We start from the raw sequence: 21952 nt of genomic DNA, 5'->3' as shown, positions 1-21952 counted from the left end.
TAGCACTGATTGACTAGCACGTTATCTTTTCGCGGATTAGCAAAGTAATATTTTGGTTTTAATTAATTGACCTTTATTCACCATCATTAACAATATCAGTTACAATTAATTATCTTTCAGAAAGGCGTATTGGGCATTGCTTACTCATATATTATAATTATTCTGTCATTAGCCAGAACATGGAATTGATCATTTCATGATTCGGCGATATTGACGATTATTGTATGAAATTATTGGTTGGCCACATCATGAAAAAGTCAAACCTACCCTTTATGACCCTATCCTGGAACTATATCACGAAGTGATCCTTAAATGTAATTTCATGAAATGATCAAAATGCATACATCTGGCAACGACATAGGTATCTACCAACCGCGACAACTATTTTACATTGCTTTCATTGGTATAACAAATGCCTACGATATAAAAAACGGGGTCCTTAATGCGTGTGCTCATTATAAATATGTATGACTCGGTCTTCAACAGTCATAATCCTGGCCTTGCAGCCGAGCTTGCAGCGGCTGAAGCACCTCCAGATGGCCTTCGACCCCGCGGACCGCCGGTCTTTGTTGAAGCGGTGATAACCGTATTCGAGCACAGGGTGGCCATTTTTAGACGTCGTAAATATAATTCCTGGAAATTGTAAAATAATGTACTATACCATAAAATACTACAAAAAATCAGAAATAACACGAGGCTATTATCATTAGTTATTAATTTACAAAATATAACTACTTACAAGTATGAATTTTATCAAAGTTCCACAAAACTAAACTTGTAGTTTGACTGTGAAGACAAGTATTAACCTCCAATTCTTAATTTAATTTACCTATTTATTGTATGGTATAATCATACAGAAAATTCTACATATACCTACCTACGCAAAAATATTAACCAAATAATTTCATTTCATATCAAATAATTTTTATTTGTCAAATTAATATTAAAACTAAATGTGTACAATTAATGCACCCGTTACGCCAACCAACATCAAAGGCAAATAAAAAAACAAAATTCACAATATTAAGCAGAAACAGTAAAAACTAAGTACATCATTATCATCTGATCCATATTAGACACCATTCGACGCAATTGGTACAATACCTCGGATTTGGTATACATTGTCGGTTATTGATAAATGCGTTTACAAACTCTAAAATCTGTAGTCAATAATGGCTATGTTCATTATAAATATTAATGATACGATCGTCAACAGTCATTATCCTGGCTTTGCATGCGAGTTTGCCCTGCTTCACGCATCTCCAAGAGGCCTTTGGTCCCGTTGTCCGGCGATCTTTGATGAAACGGTGTTTGCCGTACTGAATCAACGGATTGCCTTGTTTAGTATATGTCGCACTTACGATACCTGAAATCTCAAAGTAGGATAAATATAATTTACTAAGCAATCATAATATAGTTAACTAGTAGAACTAGATAAACGTTGTTGATCAGGTCACCGGTCACCATTCGCTATTACCCAAGTCAATAATACCTGCTAGCAGACACTTAATACAAACTAATGATAATAAATATCAAAGACAGGATTTGACCCTATCTTTAACGTTTCAAATGAAAAATTAAGAAGATTTACATATCAGACAGGAAAACAATGTCCCGCTTAGAGCATTTAGTTATTAATAAATGCTTTAAGTTGTTAGCTTTATTTGCCAAAACAAATAAAGCTAACAGCACGAAAGAAGAAACCACTCGTCACGGAAAATTATATTTTTTCATAATTCATCGACATCGACAATGCAATTAAAAAGTCGCAAGTTGACTTAATTTGCCTTTATGTTGTATTATGATGGGATTGACTGGATCAAAGCAATACAAAAACCATAAATGATCAATAATGGGTATGTTCATTGTGAACAAAACATATATTGTTATCAATAGTCATGATCCTGGCCTTACAGCCTTTCTGAAACCTGCTCATGCATCTCCAAGTGACTTTTGGTCCCGAAGTTCGACGATCCTGGTAATAACGGTGACTTCCATACTGGATCGCAGGATAGCCGTGTCTCGATGTCGTAAATATAATTCCTGGAAGACGAAATCACAATAAGTAATTTTCAGCTCATATATACCTATACACAATAAAATTAAATAACGTATAATACGGGACATACTATAAGGGGCCCGTTTTTCAACCCGTTTACAAGTGGAAGTCCCTTTCTAACAAAAGCTGTCAAAAAGTGACATCCGCTTGTATTACAAGATACAAGCTTTTGAGAAACGGGCCCCAAGTCTCTTGCCGTCGTCCAGCCAGGCTAGCACATGATTGGCGCGACAGTATCTCGCGGCGAGATAAACTACCCGTCCCTCTTTTGTTAACATAGTTAGAAAAAGACGGGTAGTCTATCTCGCCGCGAGAGACTGTCGCACCAATCATGTGCTTGGCCTACAGAGCGATGCCGGCTGGCCCCAGCAGAGTTAGCACGTTGGTTGACGGTTACAAGAGACCGGCGGATTATTTATGTCATTCAATGTGGCGTGTCTGGATAAGTGGCCAGCACTTTTTCGACAGTATAAATAACCCATGGTGTCCTAATTCGTCGAATTTACTACCGCAGGGGCACCTGTATGGAGCACAAATGTGAACTCCAAGCGAAGACAGGTCGCGATGCGTAGGGTGTCCGGCGTCAGAATGCTCCGGTGTTTGGTGAAGGTGCCCGGACCGGAGCCACACTCACTGAACTCCTCGACACCGAAGCTACTTAAGTCATGCCCGTTCGCGACCTCTACTACGGCTTAGGAGGGAATTAGGTGAAATTTGGCACATAAATAATTTCAATAGCAAAGCTGATTATGGGTTTTCAAAGACCGAACGAACGTTGGAACGAACGAGTAAAAATCAATCACGACCTTTATTTATCTTAGTAAAAGATATAACTTAAGGAAAGAAGAATTGATAAAAGATAGAGGCAGACAACAGGCGCATTCCTACAATCCAGCCAAACCCTGTTCATACAGCAGGGTACCTTGTAGGCAATATTTTTAGTGTTCCGTACAAAACTTTGTTCACGGAACACTTATGGGATCACTTCGGTCTTGTTTGTTCAATGTTATAGATAATTACAATAATTAAACTCAGGATCATTGATGCGTATGTTCGTTATAAACATGGATGATATTGTCATCAATAGTCATTATCTTGGCTTAACAACCCAGTCTAAACCTGCTCAAACACCTCCAGGTAGCCTTCGGGCCCGTCGACCGATCTTCGTCGATCTTTGTTGAAGCGGTGATGTCTGTACCTCATCACCGGGTAGCCATTTTTAGACATCGTAATTACGATTCCTGAAAGTTTAAACTGAGATAAACTAATTTAACTGGGCATGAGTTATATACGTGTGAATGACTCATGTGTTTACTATGATTAATTGGATAATAAATGACGATCATATATATCAATGCAAAAAACATGTATTTTCACATTCATATAAATTATACACATAGTAAAAGATCGCCACTAGCCACAATTTTAAACCATAGTTCCGCTCCTTTAATCTACTTATATTATATTTTATTCCAATGTGACATTTTTCTGGTTGATTGAACTATGATTATCAAATCATCCGGTATAATGATGTGCTTCTTGCTCTTCCACACGACCTTCGGTCTCGTTCTCCGGTAGTCCTTGTTGAATCTGTGCTCTCTATATATTTATTATCACCGGCTTATATTTATTTCTGTGTTATTTGATCATTGTATAATGCAAATGTTCATTGTAAACAGAAACGATATTGTTGTTGACGGTCATTATCCTGGCCTTGCACTCCTGCGTTTTCCTGCATCTCCAGACGATTTTCGGACCGGTACTGCGGGGGTCCATGTTGAATCGGTGATCTTGGTATATGATCGCCGGCTTCCCGTATCTAGTTTTTGTGAATATAACAGGACCTGAAAAATTAATATGACACTAAGTCTTCAAAATTAATTATAAAATACTCAAGGTACTTATGAATTAAACTGTCTTCTATCCAAAACAACTTTTAAGTCAATCTGTTTAAATATTAAAATAAACTGTAGGGCTGAAAATGTGACACATAGTTTTATGTGTAGGTATAGGGTTGTTACAAAAGCTCATATAAGTTGGCGGGTTGTAAGAGTCCATATTTTAACACATTGCCCAGATAACAAAACAAGAGGCGAGACGTGGGCGAGACAGACCATTGTAAAGAACTTTTATCCAAAGTAAATGACACATGTTACACAATTATTTTTATTTTATTTCTAATAAATGGTTATGAAATGTGACATTTATCACTTTGTTCAAAATAATAAATGATCATAAACTTTTTTTACAATAAATAAGCTATAGATAAATTTGTATTTCTGTACCTACAAACTATTTTAACGAAATGGTAATAACAAACATAATTGTTTCAAATTCATAACATAATCTATGGAATACGAAGACGCCACACAAACTAGTTTTAAATATACATCTAATTATTTTTATATAACCTTTACAATTAGGTAATGTTTCATACAATAATAGTATTTTTGACAATTTACTAATATGCTTAATTTTTTCATGTATTTTTCTTAAGTAGGTAGGTATAAACCTTATACTTAATTATGTTTAATAATATTATTCGTAAAGGAGGACTTTTGCTCCCAGCAAAGGAGTACCTATCGCCACTATAGATGAGTGATGGCAACACACTATCGGTATTATGGAATAACTAAAGCTAATTTTAACTGCGTCCTCCGCCAATGTGAGTAAGTGAGTCCAGACACCTGTGTATGCTACTGCATATTTAGTTAATCTCAATAAATTTATTTTTATTCTTATGTACGGCTTTCGGCAGATATAAGTATAAGCAGCTCAATGTCGATGTCCGTATCTCATGCGTATAACAGTGTCACCGTGGGTATTAATGGAGGCCCGGCATCCATGCGACTGCCTCGAACAAACCCAGGTCCTCATCAGCTCGTTGTCGCGCGACGAGTAGTTGAGGTTGTACCGGTGTCCGTCCAGGAGTACTACTGGCTTGCCACGTTGGGATATCGTGAAGATTGCCTTCTCTACAATGAAATGTGGATAATGTAACACATGAGTACATGTTTTTGTATACTTTATTGCAAAAGTGACGGCCATCAATTCTAATGGTATCTGCCTAGTTGTTAACAAACAGTGGATGAGATAGTGTAGGTACGAGTAATAGATAGAATGCTCTACTCGAGGGTGGACAGATGATCCGAATTGAATAGCGATATCTATTATCGTTTCGTTGGACTAATCCCGCCGTGGGCTATTTAAAAATATGACAGCCTTCGGGAATTTTAAATCCCCTGCGTAGGTGGCTACTGATGAAAATTTAAAGATGATATATTGAAAATCTTCCTTACCGTGTAAATCTAGACAGTGATTTGCATTGTCCGCATCTAGAGTTATGGGTCCAATATTATATTTAGGAGGTCCTTTGGGCCGGGTGATCTCGTTTCGTTTATAAAATGCGAAAGGCCAACGATCAACTGCAAAACAACATAGTGTCTTAAAATTACAGGTACAGGTGCTTCTGATACTTGAAGAGTTATTCCGGTTAAGATTCCTTAATCTTTAAATTTTTATTGGTTCGATCCTTCTTTTATGAATCCATAATATGTAGGTACATTAAGGGTTAATATAAGAATCGAAAGCTAAAGTTTACGAAAAACTAAAAGAAAATGCATTATTTATGGTTAGAGTTTCGTGAAAGACAAGGAGCACAACTAGCACAAGGCAAGAAATATTTGGACTTAACTCACTATGAAGCTACTGGTTTGTTCACTACTTAATCTAATAGTGAAGAGGTCAATCAATACCTGACGAGATGTTGATTAAATAATTATGTCACTCGGTCGTCATCCTAAATAATTGTCTTATCCTTGTCGATATTGGTACTTACCTACAAAAACATTACGTTTGCAGCGACGTCAAAACAGTTCTTAAATAAATATTGCAATAAAAACGATGTCTTAATATACAGCCTTTACTAATGACATCGTGACCACGACCTCATGTATCATTTTCGTATTTTTCAATCATGAGAGTGACAAGAATTGTAGTTTATAATTTGGTTGTCGTAAGTGCGAATCGAGGCACGACAGCGACGACTTGTCGCCTTGACGCAAACCCATCTGCTCCTGGGCCCGACTACGTTGTATTGGTTGAACCGATGTCGGCCGAGTAACATCACTGGTCGGCCACCACGCGACGTCGTGAAGGTCGGTACTAGAAATAAAGTAAATTCTAAAAATTATATATACTTAAGCATAATCGAATAGGATATGGAACTTAAATATATTTAGGTACCTATACTTACTAAACAAAAGTACCAACCTACTTACTAACATAGATAAATATGTAATAGAAAAATATAATTACATTCTGTATTTAATTATATTACAAATCAATCATGTGTATGATTATTATTCACTTTAAGTAGATCATTTTCATAAGTAGTCAGCGTAGCGCGGCAGCCGGAGGACTGCTTGACGCACACCCACGTGGCTTTCGGCCCTTGGCTGCGGTGGTACCGGTTGAACCGGTACTTGCCCATTTGGATAACCGGTTTACCGAACCGAGACGTTGTAAATATTGGCTCATCTGGAAATAAAGGTATGAAATAAGGTAATGATAGCATCATATTTTATTTTTTAAATATAGGAAAATAACTGAGGGCCTATCGCGAACACCGAAAACCGCAAATCGCGGGCATCCTTCTCTTTTACTCGAATTAAAAGATGCCCGCAATTTGGGAAGTTCGGTGTTCGCGGTAGACCCTCTAAGAGTCAAAAATAAGCGGATACAGAAAATAATTTATTTATTACAAGCACCAGTGTTTTGTCTCCAAACGTAGAACCTAAATTTTTAAATGTATGTGCACATTATGTCATGATTTTCTTCGACCTATTACATAACAATCATATTTTCTATAAAAAATCAGAGCTAATTAATTCGTCTAAACATTCCAAACGTTACTCTAACTTAAGTAAACTTACCTGACCTAACTAAAAAAATCCAGCACCTATTATATTCGTAAACCTTCATGTCAATAATTAATATTTCATATGAGTACATATCAATTATGTGTATGATTATCATTATACTTAATAATAACGTTCTCGTACGTAGTGACCGAGGCGCGGCAACCCGAAGACTTACGAGCGCAAACCCAGCTGCCCTTCGGTCCAACGCTCCGGTGGTACCGGTTGAACCGAAACCGGCCTATCTGGATTACCGGTTTACCGTACCTAGACGTGGTGTACAGAGGTTCATCTGAAATATAAAAAAATATGTTAAATCGTCCCTGAAAAATAAGTGCTTCATAACATTCCGATTTGCATAGCAGAATGAGGTAAGTATTTTTTGCCAATCGTTTAACTTCTTGTGTATGTATGATAAGGATCCGTGCGTGGGAATTTAAATCTAACATTTTAAATGTCAAGGACACTTTGAATGATCAAATTTGACAGTTGGCATACGAGGGGTTAAATAGTACCCGGATTTCAAAGCGTTTTAACTAGACTTGAAATGCGTTATTAGGGAGCATATTTCTAGTGTTGAAATGAATGACACGTTCCGTAATTATGTTTTTATAACAACTATTCTATTAACACAAACACAGACACTCTCAACAGTTTTAAGAACAAACTTTTAAATTTCGATAGGGATACTGATTACCTAAAAAATATTATAAGTTTGTGAGATTAGTTTGACTACAATGTGATGCGCAGTTCTGCTATAAAGTAAACATGGAAAATGGTTATAGCCTACCCCCTTATTCATAAAACTTTACGGGCCTGATTTAGTTAAATTATGTTTTATCCCTCTCTTACAAATACATAAGTCAAAATGACAGATAAAGACAAACGATTATTAGCTAATTGAGGTTTGTAGCGCGTTTATGAATAAGGGGGTCAATGATTGTGGTCAGTGTTCTGCTTATATATAACATCGTCGATAGTGGATATGGTGGCCCGGCAGCCCGCGCTGACGCGGCTGCATGTCCACAGCGCCTTCCGCCCTTTGCTGCGGTTGTTCTTCGTGAACCGGAACCGACCGAGCAGAATGGCCGGTTTGCCGTAACGCGTTGTCGTGAACACCGGTCCTGGAGTAAAACAATTGCTTATTTATTTATTTGAATTTTATTGCCTAAAAGAAAGCCTTAATATACTTAACCTCAATGTTAAGACAAAGCAAAAAGATTGTGGGCGGTGCTACTAATGTACCATACATTTTTGAAGATAATACATTACTTTCTTTTCTAACTAACATGTAAATACTAGGAGAAATGTATTCAGTTTATGTCGGATATAACTACATAAACGCACGAAAGTGCCACATAAGACAAGTTGTCTAAGCACTTATATGTGACGTCACACGGGTAAAGGTACCTTATGGCGGTTGGCGCTTACGCTATTATCAAGGCCGCTCCAATATTATTGCGGCGCTATGCGACGTAAACGCCAGCCGCCATAAGGTACCTTTTGCCGTGGAACGTCACAGATACCTACATTTAAATGTTGTGTTTGAGCGTGATGGATATTTGTATCTACGTAGATAAACTATGTACTTACTTAACTACTAGTAAGTAGGCAGTGCTGTAGATATGTCAGACATGCCTAGATTACAGCAATTGTTGTATGTAATCTAATAAAGTGAAAAACCTTACAGGGTAATAATATACAAATACAAAAAATACAGAATTATTTATTTCATACATAATACACTTAAAACATAATCCAAGGGCCGGAGTCGCGATGCAAGCAAGAAATTGGCTGTGTTGGGATAAACCGCTTTAAATATACTACCTACATATTTACAGAATTATTTAAAAAAATATATATACTTAGTTGTCCAGATCATTCTCAAGTCGGCTTCTCCACCTGTCACTGCCGATCAATTGCCTATCTCAAAAATAAGATAAAAGGAAAACACATAATAGGTACTTAGTTGCAGATGAAGGTGACATTTGGGTAGCAACTGCTTCATTGACGGCGTTGATCAGGATCACCACTGTATCCATCAACATCCTTTTTAAAATTAATGATGACGGATTGAACGTTATAATCGCAGCAGTAATGCAACAGAGAGTGAACGCACGGACAGGCCACTGAGCATGTTCTTTATTATAAAACGATTTTGTCGACAAAGACCATATAAGCGCGACAACTTACGAGTCTGCGAAAGCAGAAGTACAATCTTCGAGCTGTGATAGCGGCTGTAGTCATAACTAAGGATGGTTGTGACAGTTCTTGATCGCTAAGACGATGTTGTCAACGACGACGGCGGAGGCGCGGCACCCCATGCTGTTACGGATGCAGAAATAGGTCGCCTTCGGGCCGCGACTCCGGTTGTTCTTGTAGTAGCGGTAACGACCCATTTGCAGCACTTCGCGCCCACCATTGGTCACTAAGAACTGCGGCTCTAAAATGTAAAAATGCTAATGTGAACATGACTAATACCTATTGCTATTGCAATTACCCATGGGTTTACACTGTTAGTACCTACTCATTATTAAACCCAACATCGGTCCCGTTTGTAGTACAAACCTTGCGTCTGACAATTTTAAGTGGCACCGAAGAGTCGGAAGGGCTGAAAACTAAGTAAGGTCTAGATTGCCATCTGAACAGAATTAAACAGATAGCTCCACAGACACAGGGTATGTCGACTGATACAAAAAACCTGCTGAAGAACCTCTAGTTTGATTATATAAAGGATGGCAGCGACGAAGCTTTATGCATTTACTATTACTAGCTAATATACACTACAAGTAAATGTACTTGTTCTTATATAAAACATTTATTACGAAATTAAAATCTTACAATAATTTTAATAACTCATAAAATTTTAATATTAGCTATTTAGTATACGACGATTTTTTTTACACATTATTACTTATTTAAACGGGACTTAACCCGTTTCTCCGGTACCACAAAGATACGTCGCATCTTATCGCCTCGACACTAGAGACTTGCAAGTTTCGTTTCAGTAGGGTTCAAGAGAACTTCTACATGATTTCGTATGTACATACAATAGACTCTCACTTCGGCGGTTAATGGCTCTTCTTGAAGTATGAATTGATGATCGTGGATGACTACGATACTCGTCATCTTGGATGGTAACGAAAGCTTTGCATGCTAAAACAAGCCTTCTGCAGAAAGTTGAAGCCTATATATTTGCTCTTACTTCGCCGGAGGATGAGTATGGTTAAGGTTGGACTTGATAACACAGCCCTCCATGGTGGTGATGGATCCCTTGCATCCTGATGCAACGCGGGTGCAGAACCACTGCAGTTTGGGTCCTCTGCTACGGTTGTTCAGATTGTAGCGATGTCCGCGATACAGAGCTGCGTAGTTACCGGTTCTAGTCGTCGTAAACACCAATTCTGAAAGAAAATTTTGCGTCTAAATTGCGTTCTGCATTTACGATTTTTTTTATCAATAATAACTAAGTAGTTTATAATTTTCATAGAATTAGTGGAATGGTTAAATTAACAACAGTCAAATGTAAAAGTATCTGTATTTCACTCAAATAAAAATAATTTATATGATATGTACAATGAGAGTGGTTGATAGGTATTTAATACAATTTGATATCCTTAAATACCTACCTATTAGTGTTAGAATTACATTACTAAATTATAACATGGGATCAGAAAATGAAAGGTCAACTTTAAGCTACACCAACGAGGGTACATCTTTAAACATGAAAGTGGACAAAATCAATGAAGATTGCCAGCAAAATTTTCAGTTATTAATCTCTTTATAATTTTTATCTTATTATTATAAACTATGAATGGTTATGTTCAACATAAGCCTTGACAAGCTCGTTGGCCCACGTGGTGAGGTTGGCGCGGCAGCCCTTGTTCTTCTTGGTACAGCACCAGAGGCCCCTCGCGCCTCTGCTGCGGTTGTTCAGGTTATAGCGGTGTCCTTGGTATAACGCTGCATAGTTGCCGCTACGAGTCTTTGTGAGCACAAACTCTGAAATACATAAACACTTGAATACACAATTAAAATATATTAATCTGCTCATTGCATTTGCCATGCCTAGTGCGTCACATAAAACCATTAGGAGAAGCATGTGAAACGCTTAGAGCGTGATAAAGTTTGTCTTTGATCTTCCACGAAATATTTCAAAATAAATCATGGTAGATCATCGGTTAATTCAGAAATGTGTAAGGATTACGGAATACAATTGACTGTGCTGGCATTTAGATGATGATAAGCTAAGATCTAATATTATACATATGTTAAGAAAGACAAACTACTTACTTAACTACTCGTTCTAAAAAGTGACTTGCGGAAGGACTAAAAGCAAATTACTGACCTGCTAAGCCAAAAGGTATCTCTGTTATAGATAAATATTTTGAATAAAATATTCTTCTATATTGTGTTCTCAAACGTTAAGAGTATGATGTATGAGTTAGAGGATTATCTATACAGCTCAGGACAACTCGAAAAGCGACACACCCTAAGACAGGGGTTCCCAAACTTTTTCAGTCCGCAGCGCACTTGCAAGTTTAAAATTTCGGCGGCGGCGTAGGGCCTAGCTAGGCTATTGGAAATAGATATCTAACATGTTGACGTCACTTCACGACACCCCTCTCTACTGGGAACCCTTGCCCTAAGTGACTTTATGTCATAACCTGACCATGATCAATCTGTCGTTTTTTTTAAATTTGTCATTTTGTCAATAATCTGCCGCCCTCAATACCATCTGAGTCGTGCAAGACCGTCACTGATAACGTCATTGGTTAGTGATTAAAAATATTGCGTTGGTAATATGGTAATTTAGTTTATTCGATGTATGCTAAATCTTATCACTATCACGACGTTATAATCGTAACTCTGCTGATGGTAACTCTTACCTACTGTTTGATTCAATTTTTCGAAGCAGCACCAAAATATCCCTAATCTTTGAAGGTTGGATGATTATGGTCGAGGTTAGCCCTAACGACCATGTGGTCTATGGTGGTGAGGGTCGCTCGGCATCCAGTCTTCCTCCTCGAACAGCTCCAATGAGTCTTGGCCCCGCGCTGGTGTTTGACGTTGAAGCGACACCCTTCCAGGAGGATTACTGGATTCCCATTGCGTGTTTGTGTGAAAACGATTTCTAGAAATGGAGGAATTGCAAATATTTATTCAGCAAGTTTAATTGTCATTAGTAGATATTTTTAAGATTTCCTTACAGATATTCGCTATATGCACCCGATCAAAAGTATCTTACGCTATGAACGCTAGGACAAGAAAACAACAAATACGTTCCTTCTCGTAAAAAAAGAGAAATTACAGAATTTTAATTAACTTGTTTATTCTGTGTTCGGTGGCAATAGTTGAAAACATTGTATGTTTCATTTAAGTAAAATAAATACAATTATGAAGGGGAGAGAGGACTTATTTATACCCGCTATACCTACTGTCGTCCTAATGATTAAGACGACGAGTATAGCAGGTAGGTACGAGTCCAAAACTCCCTAGCCCACCCCTTAGAAACAAACATTCTATAACGAGCATTTATTAACTCCATCCACTGTAAGTAGTGAAGGAGACGCAGCAACCTGTGCTGTAGCGGCCGTTTAAATAAGCGTACTATAACATTCAAATGCACACCGTCGTTCACTGATGGTTGTGAAAACCGCTAAGCTTGATGATCTCCTGGTTGAACGTGGTGACGGAGGCCCGACAACCGCAGCTGTACCGGGAGCAAGTCCAGAACACCCTGGCCCGGCCCTTAGACTTGCTATTCTGGTTGAACCTGTTGCTACCCAGCACCAGCAAAGGATTACCAAACTTGGACACCGCGAATATTGCACCTGAAACTGTATAGCATATAGCATATTTTATACTTAATACATACACATTACACATATTCAACCAGCAGGAGAATTGGTAACTTTTAAGTTTCGATAATCTTGGATTTATACAAGATTTTTTATTTACTTCGATTATCTGCTATGTTATAAACCTAAATTTTTACTTCCTTACCTAATTATCATCCCACCACCCTGTTCGATCAACAAAGTACATTTTAGTAAATATACTATCCTCCCGCTGATCCTTGGGGGCAGTTTTGTGACTACTGCCAACTTCTCTACTTTAAAATTAATCCCAAAATGTATACAAACAAGTTCAAAACTACTCATTTAAACTTGTTTTTCAAAAAATAAACAATGATATTCTTAATAAATTAATATATATATATTTTTCCCTTTTTCATATGGGGTGTACCACATTCTAACATGCATTCCAATTACATTTCCATAACTAACACACAAGCAGTCTTTGACGATGTTTTTTTATCTCAGGTGTTCACGGATGGTTATGAAAACCACTCAGTTTGATGATTTCCTGATTTAAGGTAGTGACAGTGGCTCGGCAGCCGGTTCTGTATCGGGTACAAGTCCAATTAGCCCTGATCCTGCCCTTAGACCTGCTGTTGCAGTTGAACCGTTTGGTGCCCATCACCAGCACGGGATAGCCGAACTTAGACGTTGTGAATGTAGCACCTAAAAATATAAAAGCAAACTTTTATATCCGCAACGCAGGCTTCGTCAGGTAAACACAAATTTACAATCAGCTACAGGCATCATAAATAAATAATAAGCTACTATCTCTATCTACGTTAACGAGCTAGTATAGCGTTCTCTCTTTTGCACTTTTGTATGCAGATGAAAGGGACAAAAAAGGGCAGTGGGCGTAAACAATGACACCTCGCTGTCCGGCACGGCTTACATGCCGTCGCTTCGATTATTTACTTTTATACATTTCTTATGGTTATAATATTTATTTTATACTCTATTTAGTTAAGTTTTAATAACCAACTGTATGTTTATGATCAATACTGAAATGAAATGACAAATTGATGGACTACATGCTTTAAACAACTGTTTATTGATTATAGATATGCAGTTCAAAAATAGTTAAGAGATAGTCAAAATATTGATTTAGGTAAATAAATAAATGTTTGGGTATATATAACAATTTAAAAAAAAACAAGGTGTTTGTTAATATAAATAGCCCAAAACACTAGCCGAGTCACACAATAGACTGTCCAATAATACACAAGCCGAGTCACACATTAAGCAGGGAAGTCCAGTAAACAAGCCGAGTCGCAAAGTAAACGAGCCGAGTAACAGATTACGGGAAACAATACAAAGGAGAGCAATTAGACGCGTCCGCACCGTACAAGAGAGTTGACTGTCATGTAAACTCAGCCGTTGCACATGCATCGCCCTTATCGCTGACCAATCCCGTGCAGTCTGAGTTTTCTAGTACTAGCTCGTTAACGTGGATAGAGTGTAGTTGAAAAGTGGGTAACCTTAACCTGCCCCAATTCGCATATTGTTTCTGCAAACGAGGAAGTCATTTTTGTCTGCTTCGTGATTAATAAACAAGGTGGAGGTTCAAATATATGTTTCCATGAGTAGAGAGTTTGAGGCACAGAATGTATAAAAAAATTTGGTGACCAGAAGCACGACCCATTACAATGAAGTAGGAATAATTAGTTAGGCTCTATAATTTTATCTATGAAGTTCTTACGTAAATAAAAAATAAATGTTGCAAAAACATTATCTTTTATTGTAATTAGGACAGGCTAGTGAGTAAGATGGAATATACCGGATCGTCACAAAATTACCTACAGTATGTGTGAGTTTTTTTCGAATTAATATTAATAAGAAACATTACTCGAATAATTAATGATTGTGCTCATTGGTGGCCTTAACGACCTCCTGCTCAAAGGTGGTAAGAGAGGCGCGGCATCCGCGGGACCACTTGGAACACACCCAGAGGAACTTGGGCCCTGTCTTGCTACTGCTGTGACGGTAGTAGCGATATGGCCCCACCTGGAGCACGGGCTTGCCTTTCTGAGACACCGTACACGTTACATCTGTAAGGAAATCTTAAATAAACTAGGGAAACTTGCAATGCTGGCTGCCATGGACCCTAGGCTGCCACACCAAGAATAACAGACGTAGGTAACATTAGAAAAAACGTATTTTATCGTGTATCCTATTTTCGGACAATACAGTATTAGTATTTAAAAAAGGTAAAATACTGCCTAGAAGTCGAGTCGGGTGCAATTCCATGGCGCGCTAACATTCGAAAGCATCAACTATGAGACTTTATTGAAAAATATTTTTTTGCTCTTATTCTTATGCTTATTGGTAGCAGATCAACAGATGTAGCCAATAGATTACAAAACTTAATTGTATGTTTATGTAGATAAGAATGCCATTTGCATGAAAATCAAAAGTTCACATGTCCTTTTCGGTACAGAATAATGAAAACTGTCCAATGATGTTAATTCATTTATTTATTAAAAAATACATAATTACAATAAGGTACTTAAAATTTCCTTATTAAAAATAAATATTAAATTACAAAATTCGTTAAAAAAAATCATATTCATTTACAAAAATGTAGGTTGCATGAAAATCAAAAGTTTAAATTCCTTTTCCGGACAAAATAACGAAAATTATCCAATAATGTTAGTTCCTTTATTTGTTCAAAAATACATAGTTACAATAAGGTACTTAAACATTTACTTTAATAACAATAAATGTTAAATTACAAAATTCGTTAATAACAATTATTTTAATTAACAAAATTGTAGGTCTGTCATTTGCATGAAAATCAAAAGTTCAAATTCCTTTTATGGACATAATAATTAAACTATCCAATAATGTTAGTTCATTTATTTGTTCAAAAATACATTATTACAATAAGGTACTTAAAATTTTACTTTAATAACATTAAATGTTTAATAACACAAAATTCGTTAATAACAATCATTTTAATTTACTAAATTGTAGGTACTACGCCATTAGCATGAAAAATCAAACGTTCAAATTCCTTTTCCGTGCAGAATAATGAAAATTGACCAATGATGTTAATTCATTTATGTATTCAAAAATACATACACACAATATTTCTTGTTATTAAGGGTAAGGTACTTACTTAAAATTTTACCCTTAATAACAATAAATATTAAATTACACAATTCGTTAATAACAATAATATTAAGTTGCAAAATTAGAGTATTTAATTGTATGCCTTCAAAAGCGACCTAAACTAAACTATTACCGACGCCACCCATGTTAAAATACGCCTCTGCGGCACCGTACGGTGGCAAATGGTTATGTAAGCCCTTGGTCTTGATAACCTCGTTCTCCAGGGTCGTCACAGAGCTCCTGCAGTATCCTTTCCTCCACTTGACGCACCGGTAGAGGGTCTTGAGTCCTTTCTCCAGGTGTCTGTGGTATCTGTGGTTGTTGTAGATGAGGATGGGCTGCCCGCAACGTGATGTCTCGAAGTATAACTCTGGAAAGCAAATGGTATTGGTCAGGGAATTTGTTATGCTAAATAACATAATATAATATTGCTCAGTGACTTTAGGTTTCGGGCCAGCACGAGTTTATGCGATAGTGGGCTCACGAGGCTCAGGAGCATGTAATCCGCCAAGAAAACAGTCCGTTTGAAATAAGATTATACGTTTATTTGATACCTTACAATGTTTTTAACTTACAATAATTTCATTTTAGACACATGATTTAAAATTACGTGCATTCTTTGCAATTCAATTGTACCTATACCTGATTTATTATTTGATCTATTTAACGAAATAAATTAACGATAACTATATACATTAAAATAGGATTCCAAAAGGGTACTCGTAAAGAAAATGAAAATGTACAAGACCGGTTATTATACATTGATAAACATATTATGATGATGATATCGAGGCTCATATAGAGTTACTTCTTGCTTGTAGAATTTCCAGATATTTGTTTTAGTGGCGTAATAATTGTTTTAGTTATTTAAGGTTCTCTGGAGGAATATGGCCAAGTTGATCATGATTACGTTCATTATTCATCTTGAATCTACATCTTTCGATGGGCGTGACGGTAGCCTTGCAGTATATGCGCGCTTACTAGTAGTATCACCACGTGTTATTCAAAGCAAAATTGAGGAAGATGTGCCAATTTAATCATGATTGTGTTCATTGTTCGTTTTGACGACACATCCCTCAATGGCCGTCACTGTTGCCTTGCAGTGCGTGTGCGCATGCTGGTAGCACCGCCACATGTTTTTCAAACCAGGATGGAGGAAGTTGCGCTAAGTTAATCATGATTGTGTTCATTGTTAGTCTTGACGATACATCCCTCAATGGCCGTCACCGTCGCCTTGCAGTGCGTGCGTGACTGCTGGTTGCACCGCCAAATACTTTTCAGCCCGCGCTTGATGTGGAAGTTAAACCTCTTGTCCCCGATCACCACTATCGGCTTCCCGAACTTGGACTGGGTGAATACTGGCTCTGGAATGATCGCAAAGATATTGTGTATTGTGAAGGCAGTAAGGCGTGCGGCTTGCAATCCTACGTGGGTTTAAATAGCCAAAACCCTCTTGTAAAATTTGCCTTACTTTCCATCTACCTATATTAGATAGAAAAGATAATGATTGCTTCAATTTATTAATACCTACTTACTTTTGATTCCCTACCTAAAGACAGGTGATTCGTTATAACCCCGCTGGTAATCACTATCTCAAAAATACTATCAATCGGTCAGGCTGATAGTAATTAATATTATCACATTAATAACAGTCATGAAAGCAAATAAAAAAGATGTAAAGAAATATTTACTAATGTAACATCATATATATTATTTCTTCGAATTATAATTAAACAAAACACAAGAATTAGAAATTGCTAAAGGCACATTGTTTAATTTCAAGCTATCGTGTTGTTGCAAAAGATGAACACGACAGACTAGCCTTCTATCAGACATTCAATATAACCGATAGACTTTAAGTAAGTAAATGTCAAGAATGACTATGTTCGCTTTTGTTCTTAACAATATGACCGTCAATAGTCACTATGGAAGCCTTGCAGCGCATGCGCGCCTGCTGGATGCATCGCCATATGGTCTTCGGACCGTATTCCAGGTGCACCTTGAACCGCTGCTCTCCCATCACTAGCACTGGCTTCCCGTATCTTGACGTTGAGAAGAAGCATGGTTCTGTGGAAATGAAGTGTAACCAATATCCACATACTTAAGTCATTTATTTGCAGAAATAAAATGATCGACATTTAGTTAACGGTACCAAAACTGATAAACAACCCTGACAAAACAGCCAGAATTAAGAAAAAAAATTGTATATATCTATATTAAATAGTTTAATATAATTACTTGTGATTACCTATTTTTGCATTATCATCTTTTGGCAGGTTGTTGTCACAACAGCTTTAAAATAACTCAATTTAAAATTCTTGTCATTTATTTAATAAATAACACTTAAACATGTACAATATTTAGTTCTTGGAAGCCATGAGTTTTTTACATTTCCTAACCAGAATCTAATAATTATTTGTTTTTATTATCGCGGGAATAACTTTAACTTATTAAACTATTTTCACCGTGTTAACTTGGTTAAATTTCATTTTTAAGACATCAGTTTATTCTTGTGAAACGATCCTTGCAAAATTTGAGATGTGTATTATTTAAATATTCCATTTGTATACAGTACCACGCCTCGAAATCATTGCAATACCATTAAAAATCTTCATTATCCTTATAAAATTTCTCATGATTATGCGCGTGTCTTTTCATGGCCATCTCGTTGTCGATGACGACGGAGGCGCGGCAGCCGATGGTGCTCTGCTTGACGCAGCGCCACATGCCCTTCTTCTTGCCTTCAGGGTCCCCGTACGATAAGTTGTACCGGTGGCCCTCCATCAGCATCACCGGCTTGCCCTTCCTGGATTCAGTGAAAGTCACTGGAAATGTGAAAGCCCCAAAGATGAATAAATGAATGACAATACTTTTTTGATGTCTGACGGCTACAAGATACATATATAGATTTTTTTATTTTTATTATTCATAAATTTAGGAGCTTAGTCGCTGAGCGATTATGGCGCTCCATACGTTGGCGAATATATTGAATTTATTAGGTAGTAATTTTTGGTAAGTATATATTCTTTACGTTAGCTTATTTTTGTAACTTCTTGTTTTATTTATATTTTATAATACATTATATTCAATTCTTAGTTCATTAACCAGATTCGAGCTACGTAACTACTTATATTGTAACTTTAGAACTATGACCTATAAGTATCACTGGGTAGCATTTTAGTAGCATAGCGGTTAGACATACAGTCAGATATTTAATATTGCTGACAGGGGTATTTAATATTGCAGGTGATTATAAATAATGTTGTTCATACGAAATAAGATTTAGACCCACACCGATTAGAAGCTAATGATTATGCTCATTCTTTTTTATAGTCTCTCCAGCGACTGTGATAACAGATGCTTCGCACTTGTGGGTCCAGCGCTTGACGCAGGCCCACACAGTTTTGTGGCCGGCGTTCGGGTTGCCCGAGCGATGGTTATACCGGTATCCTTCCCAGAGACACACTGGCCTACCCCTCTTGGATTGCACGAAAATCGGCCCTGGAATCACGGACCAAGTTAAACACATTTAAACAATTAAAACAAGCACCGGCAGAATATGGCGAAGACGCGTGGTTATTGTAAAATTGTGTACCTAGTTTAATACCTCAAACATAATTTTAAATAATAGAGTATTAACTTCACATCACAATTGTATTATTATTAGAGACACATCAATCAGTTGATAAAGGAAAAAAAAACAAGAAGGATCAGTAGTCAATGATTATGCTCCCTTCGTAAGATAGCCGACCCGTCTATAATCATTAGAGTAGCTCGGCATTTACTGCTTCTCTGTTTATTGCAAGTCCAAAAACTATTGATGTTTTGTTTGGGATCGCCACGGGTCCAGTTGTAGCGATAACCTTTCCAAAGGCACATCGGGAAACCTCTCTGTGATTGCATGAATATAGGCCCTGAAATCATAAAATAAACATTTTAACAGAACCTTCTCTGTAATACCTATAATTTAAATAATTATTTAAGATTAATAGAGTTGTAATTTGCATAACAATTTTATTATATATACTTAATCAATCACTAATCAGTTGATAAAGGAAAAAAAAAAAAGAAGGATCAGTAGTCAATGATTATGCTCCCTTCGTAAGATAGCCGACCCGTCTATAATCATTAGAGTAGCTCGGCATTTGTTGCTGCTCTTCTGTTTAGTGCAAGTCCAAAAACTATTGATGTTTTGTTTGGGATCACCACGGGCCCAGTAGTAGCGATACCCTTTCCAAAGGCACATCGGGAAACCTCTCTGTGATTGCATGAATATAGGCCCTGAAAGCATATAAAATAAACATTTTTAGAGCCTTCTCTGTAATACCTATTGTTCGGTACTTTTGTATATGTACGCACAAATACTACGTATTTTCTTTTCATTCTTTTTAAATCGGTTAATACTTAATCGACTAGCATATTCCAAAACGGGATAAACCTGCAACGGAACGCTTTTATGAAAGCGCGCAACACTGGAAGCTCGAGTGTTGCCACAATACATTCCTAACGATATCAAAATCGAAAGCCGTCGCTGACTGCTCGCTCCGAAAGCTTGAGCCGTATTAAACCCAAAATCAAAGTTCAAAGTGTCCAGCACAAATAGGAGAAGTCTATCGACGCCAGCCTATGAGATTACTACATTCATCATCGAAGGACAGGGGCCCCTGGGTAGCTGTATCCACGTCACACACCAGGTTAGTCCCAAATTCTGGATTATGCTAGTCTAGATAGCAAATTACTCAACACCTATAATTTAAATAATTATTTAAAGATGAATAGAATTGTAATTAGCATCACAATTTTATTAAACATAGATACTTAATCAATCACTAATCAGTTTACAAAGGAAAAAATCAAGAAGGATCAGTAGTTAATGATTATGCTCCTTTCGTAAGATAGCCGACCCGTCTATAATCATTAGAGTAGCTCGGCATTTGTTGCTTCTTCGTTTATTGCAGGTCCAAAAACTATTGATGTTTTGTTTGGGATCGCCACGGGTCCAGTTGTAGCGATACCCTTTCCAAAGGCACACCGGGAAACCTCTCTGTGATTGCATGAATACAGGCCCTGAAATCATAAAATAAACATTTTAAGAACCTTCTCTGTAATACTATAGGTATTACAGAGAAAGTAATTGTTTTAAGATGAATAGAATTGTAATTTGCATAACAATTTTATTATAGATACTTAATTAATCACTAATCAGTTTACAAAGGAATAAATAACAAGAAGGATCAGTAGTCAATGATTATGCTCCCTTCGTAAGATAGCCGACCCGTCTATAATAATTAGAGTAGCTCGGCATTTGTTGCTACTTTGTTTATTGCAAGTCCATAAACTATTGATGTTTTGTGGACCACGAGTCCAGTAGTAGCGATACCCTTTCCAAAGGCACATCGGAAAACCTCTCTGTGATTGCATGAATATAGGCCCTGAAAGCATATAAAATAAAAATAGAGAGAACCTTCTCTGTAATACCTATAATTTAAAATAATTATTAAAAAAGATGAATAGAATTGTAATTGCATCACAATTTTATTATAGATACTTAACCAATCACTAATCAGTTTACAAAGGAAAAAAAGCAACCAGGATCAGTAGTCAATGATTATGCTCCCTTCGTAAGATAGCCGACCCGTCTATAATCATTAGAGTAGCTCGGCATTTGCTGCTTCTCTGTTTATTGCAGGTCCATACGGTCTTGATGTTCTGTGCGGGATCGCCACGGGTCCAGTTGTAGCGGTGACCTTTCCACAAGCACACCGGGAAACCTCTCCGTGATTGAATGAATATAGGCGCTAAAATTATAAAAAAATGAGGACCTTCTCTTTTAATATTAAAAATAAAATGAACTCGAAATTGTTTGAACAAAACGGAGCACATTATTGAAACACAAATATTTACAGAGATTCCTTTATTATTGTTCAATTGTATAATCTGATCGTTACGTCTCGTGTACATCGAGTAACTAAAATTTTTCAATGGTTATGGTTCTTTCTCTG

At 37.0% G+C, this 21952-nt stretch overlaps 1 protein-coding gene across 26 annotated transcripts in view; it reads right to left on the bottom strand.

Moving 5' to 3' along the window:
- Positions 1 to 21952, bottom strand: part of LOC134806060 (protein tramtrack, beta isoform) — a 552198-nt gene that overhangs the window by 345727 nt on the left and 184519 nt on the right. Inside the window, exons 5-6 of one of the 26 annotated variants that reach the window (XM_063779286.1) lie at positions 5359 to 5484; positions 4826 to 5034 (exon numbers count right to left, since the gene is read on the bottom strand). The exons of 24 other annotated variants lie outside the window; for them this stretch is intronic. In XM_063779286.1, the coding sequence (XP_063635356.1) occupies positions 4835 to 5034; positions 5359 to 5484 (326 nt within the window). In that variant the 3' untranslated portion in view covers positions 4826 to 4834. Of the gene's footprint in view, positions 1 to 4825; positions 5035 to 5358; positions 5485 to 16051; positions 16321 to 21952 lie in introns of those variants that run through there. One more of the 26 variants, XM_063779308.1, reaches the window with a different exon arrangement.

This window comes from Cydia splendana, chromosome 2, assembly GCF_910591565.1.
Source record: "Cydia splendana chromosome 2, ilCydSple1.2, whole genome shotgun sequence".
Lineage (NCBI taxonomy): Eukaryota > Metazoa > Arthropoda > Insecta > Lepidoptera > Tortricidae > Cydia > Cydia splendana.
This window is presented reverse-complemented; position numbering and strand designations above follow the sequence as displayed.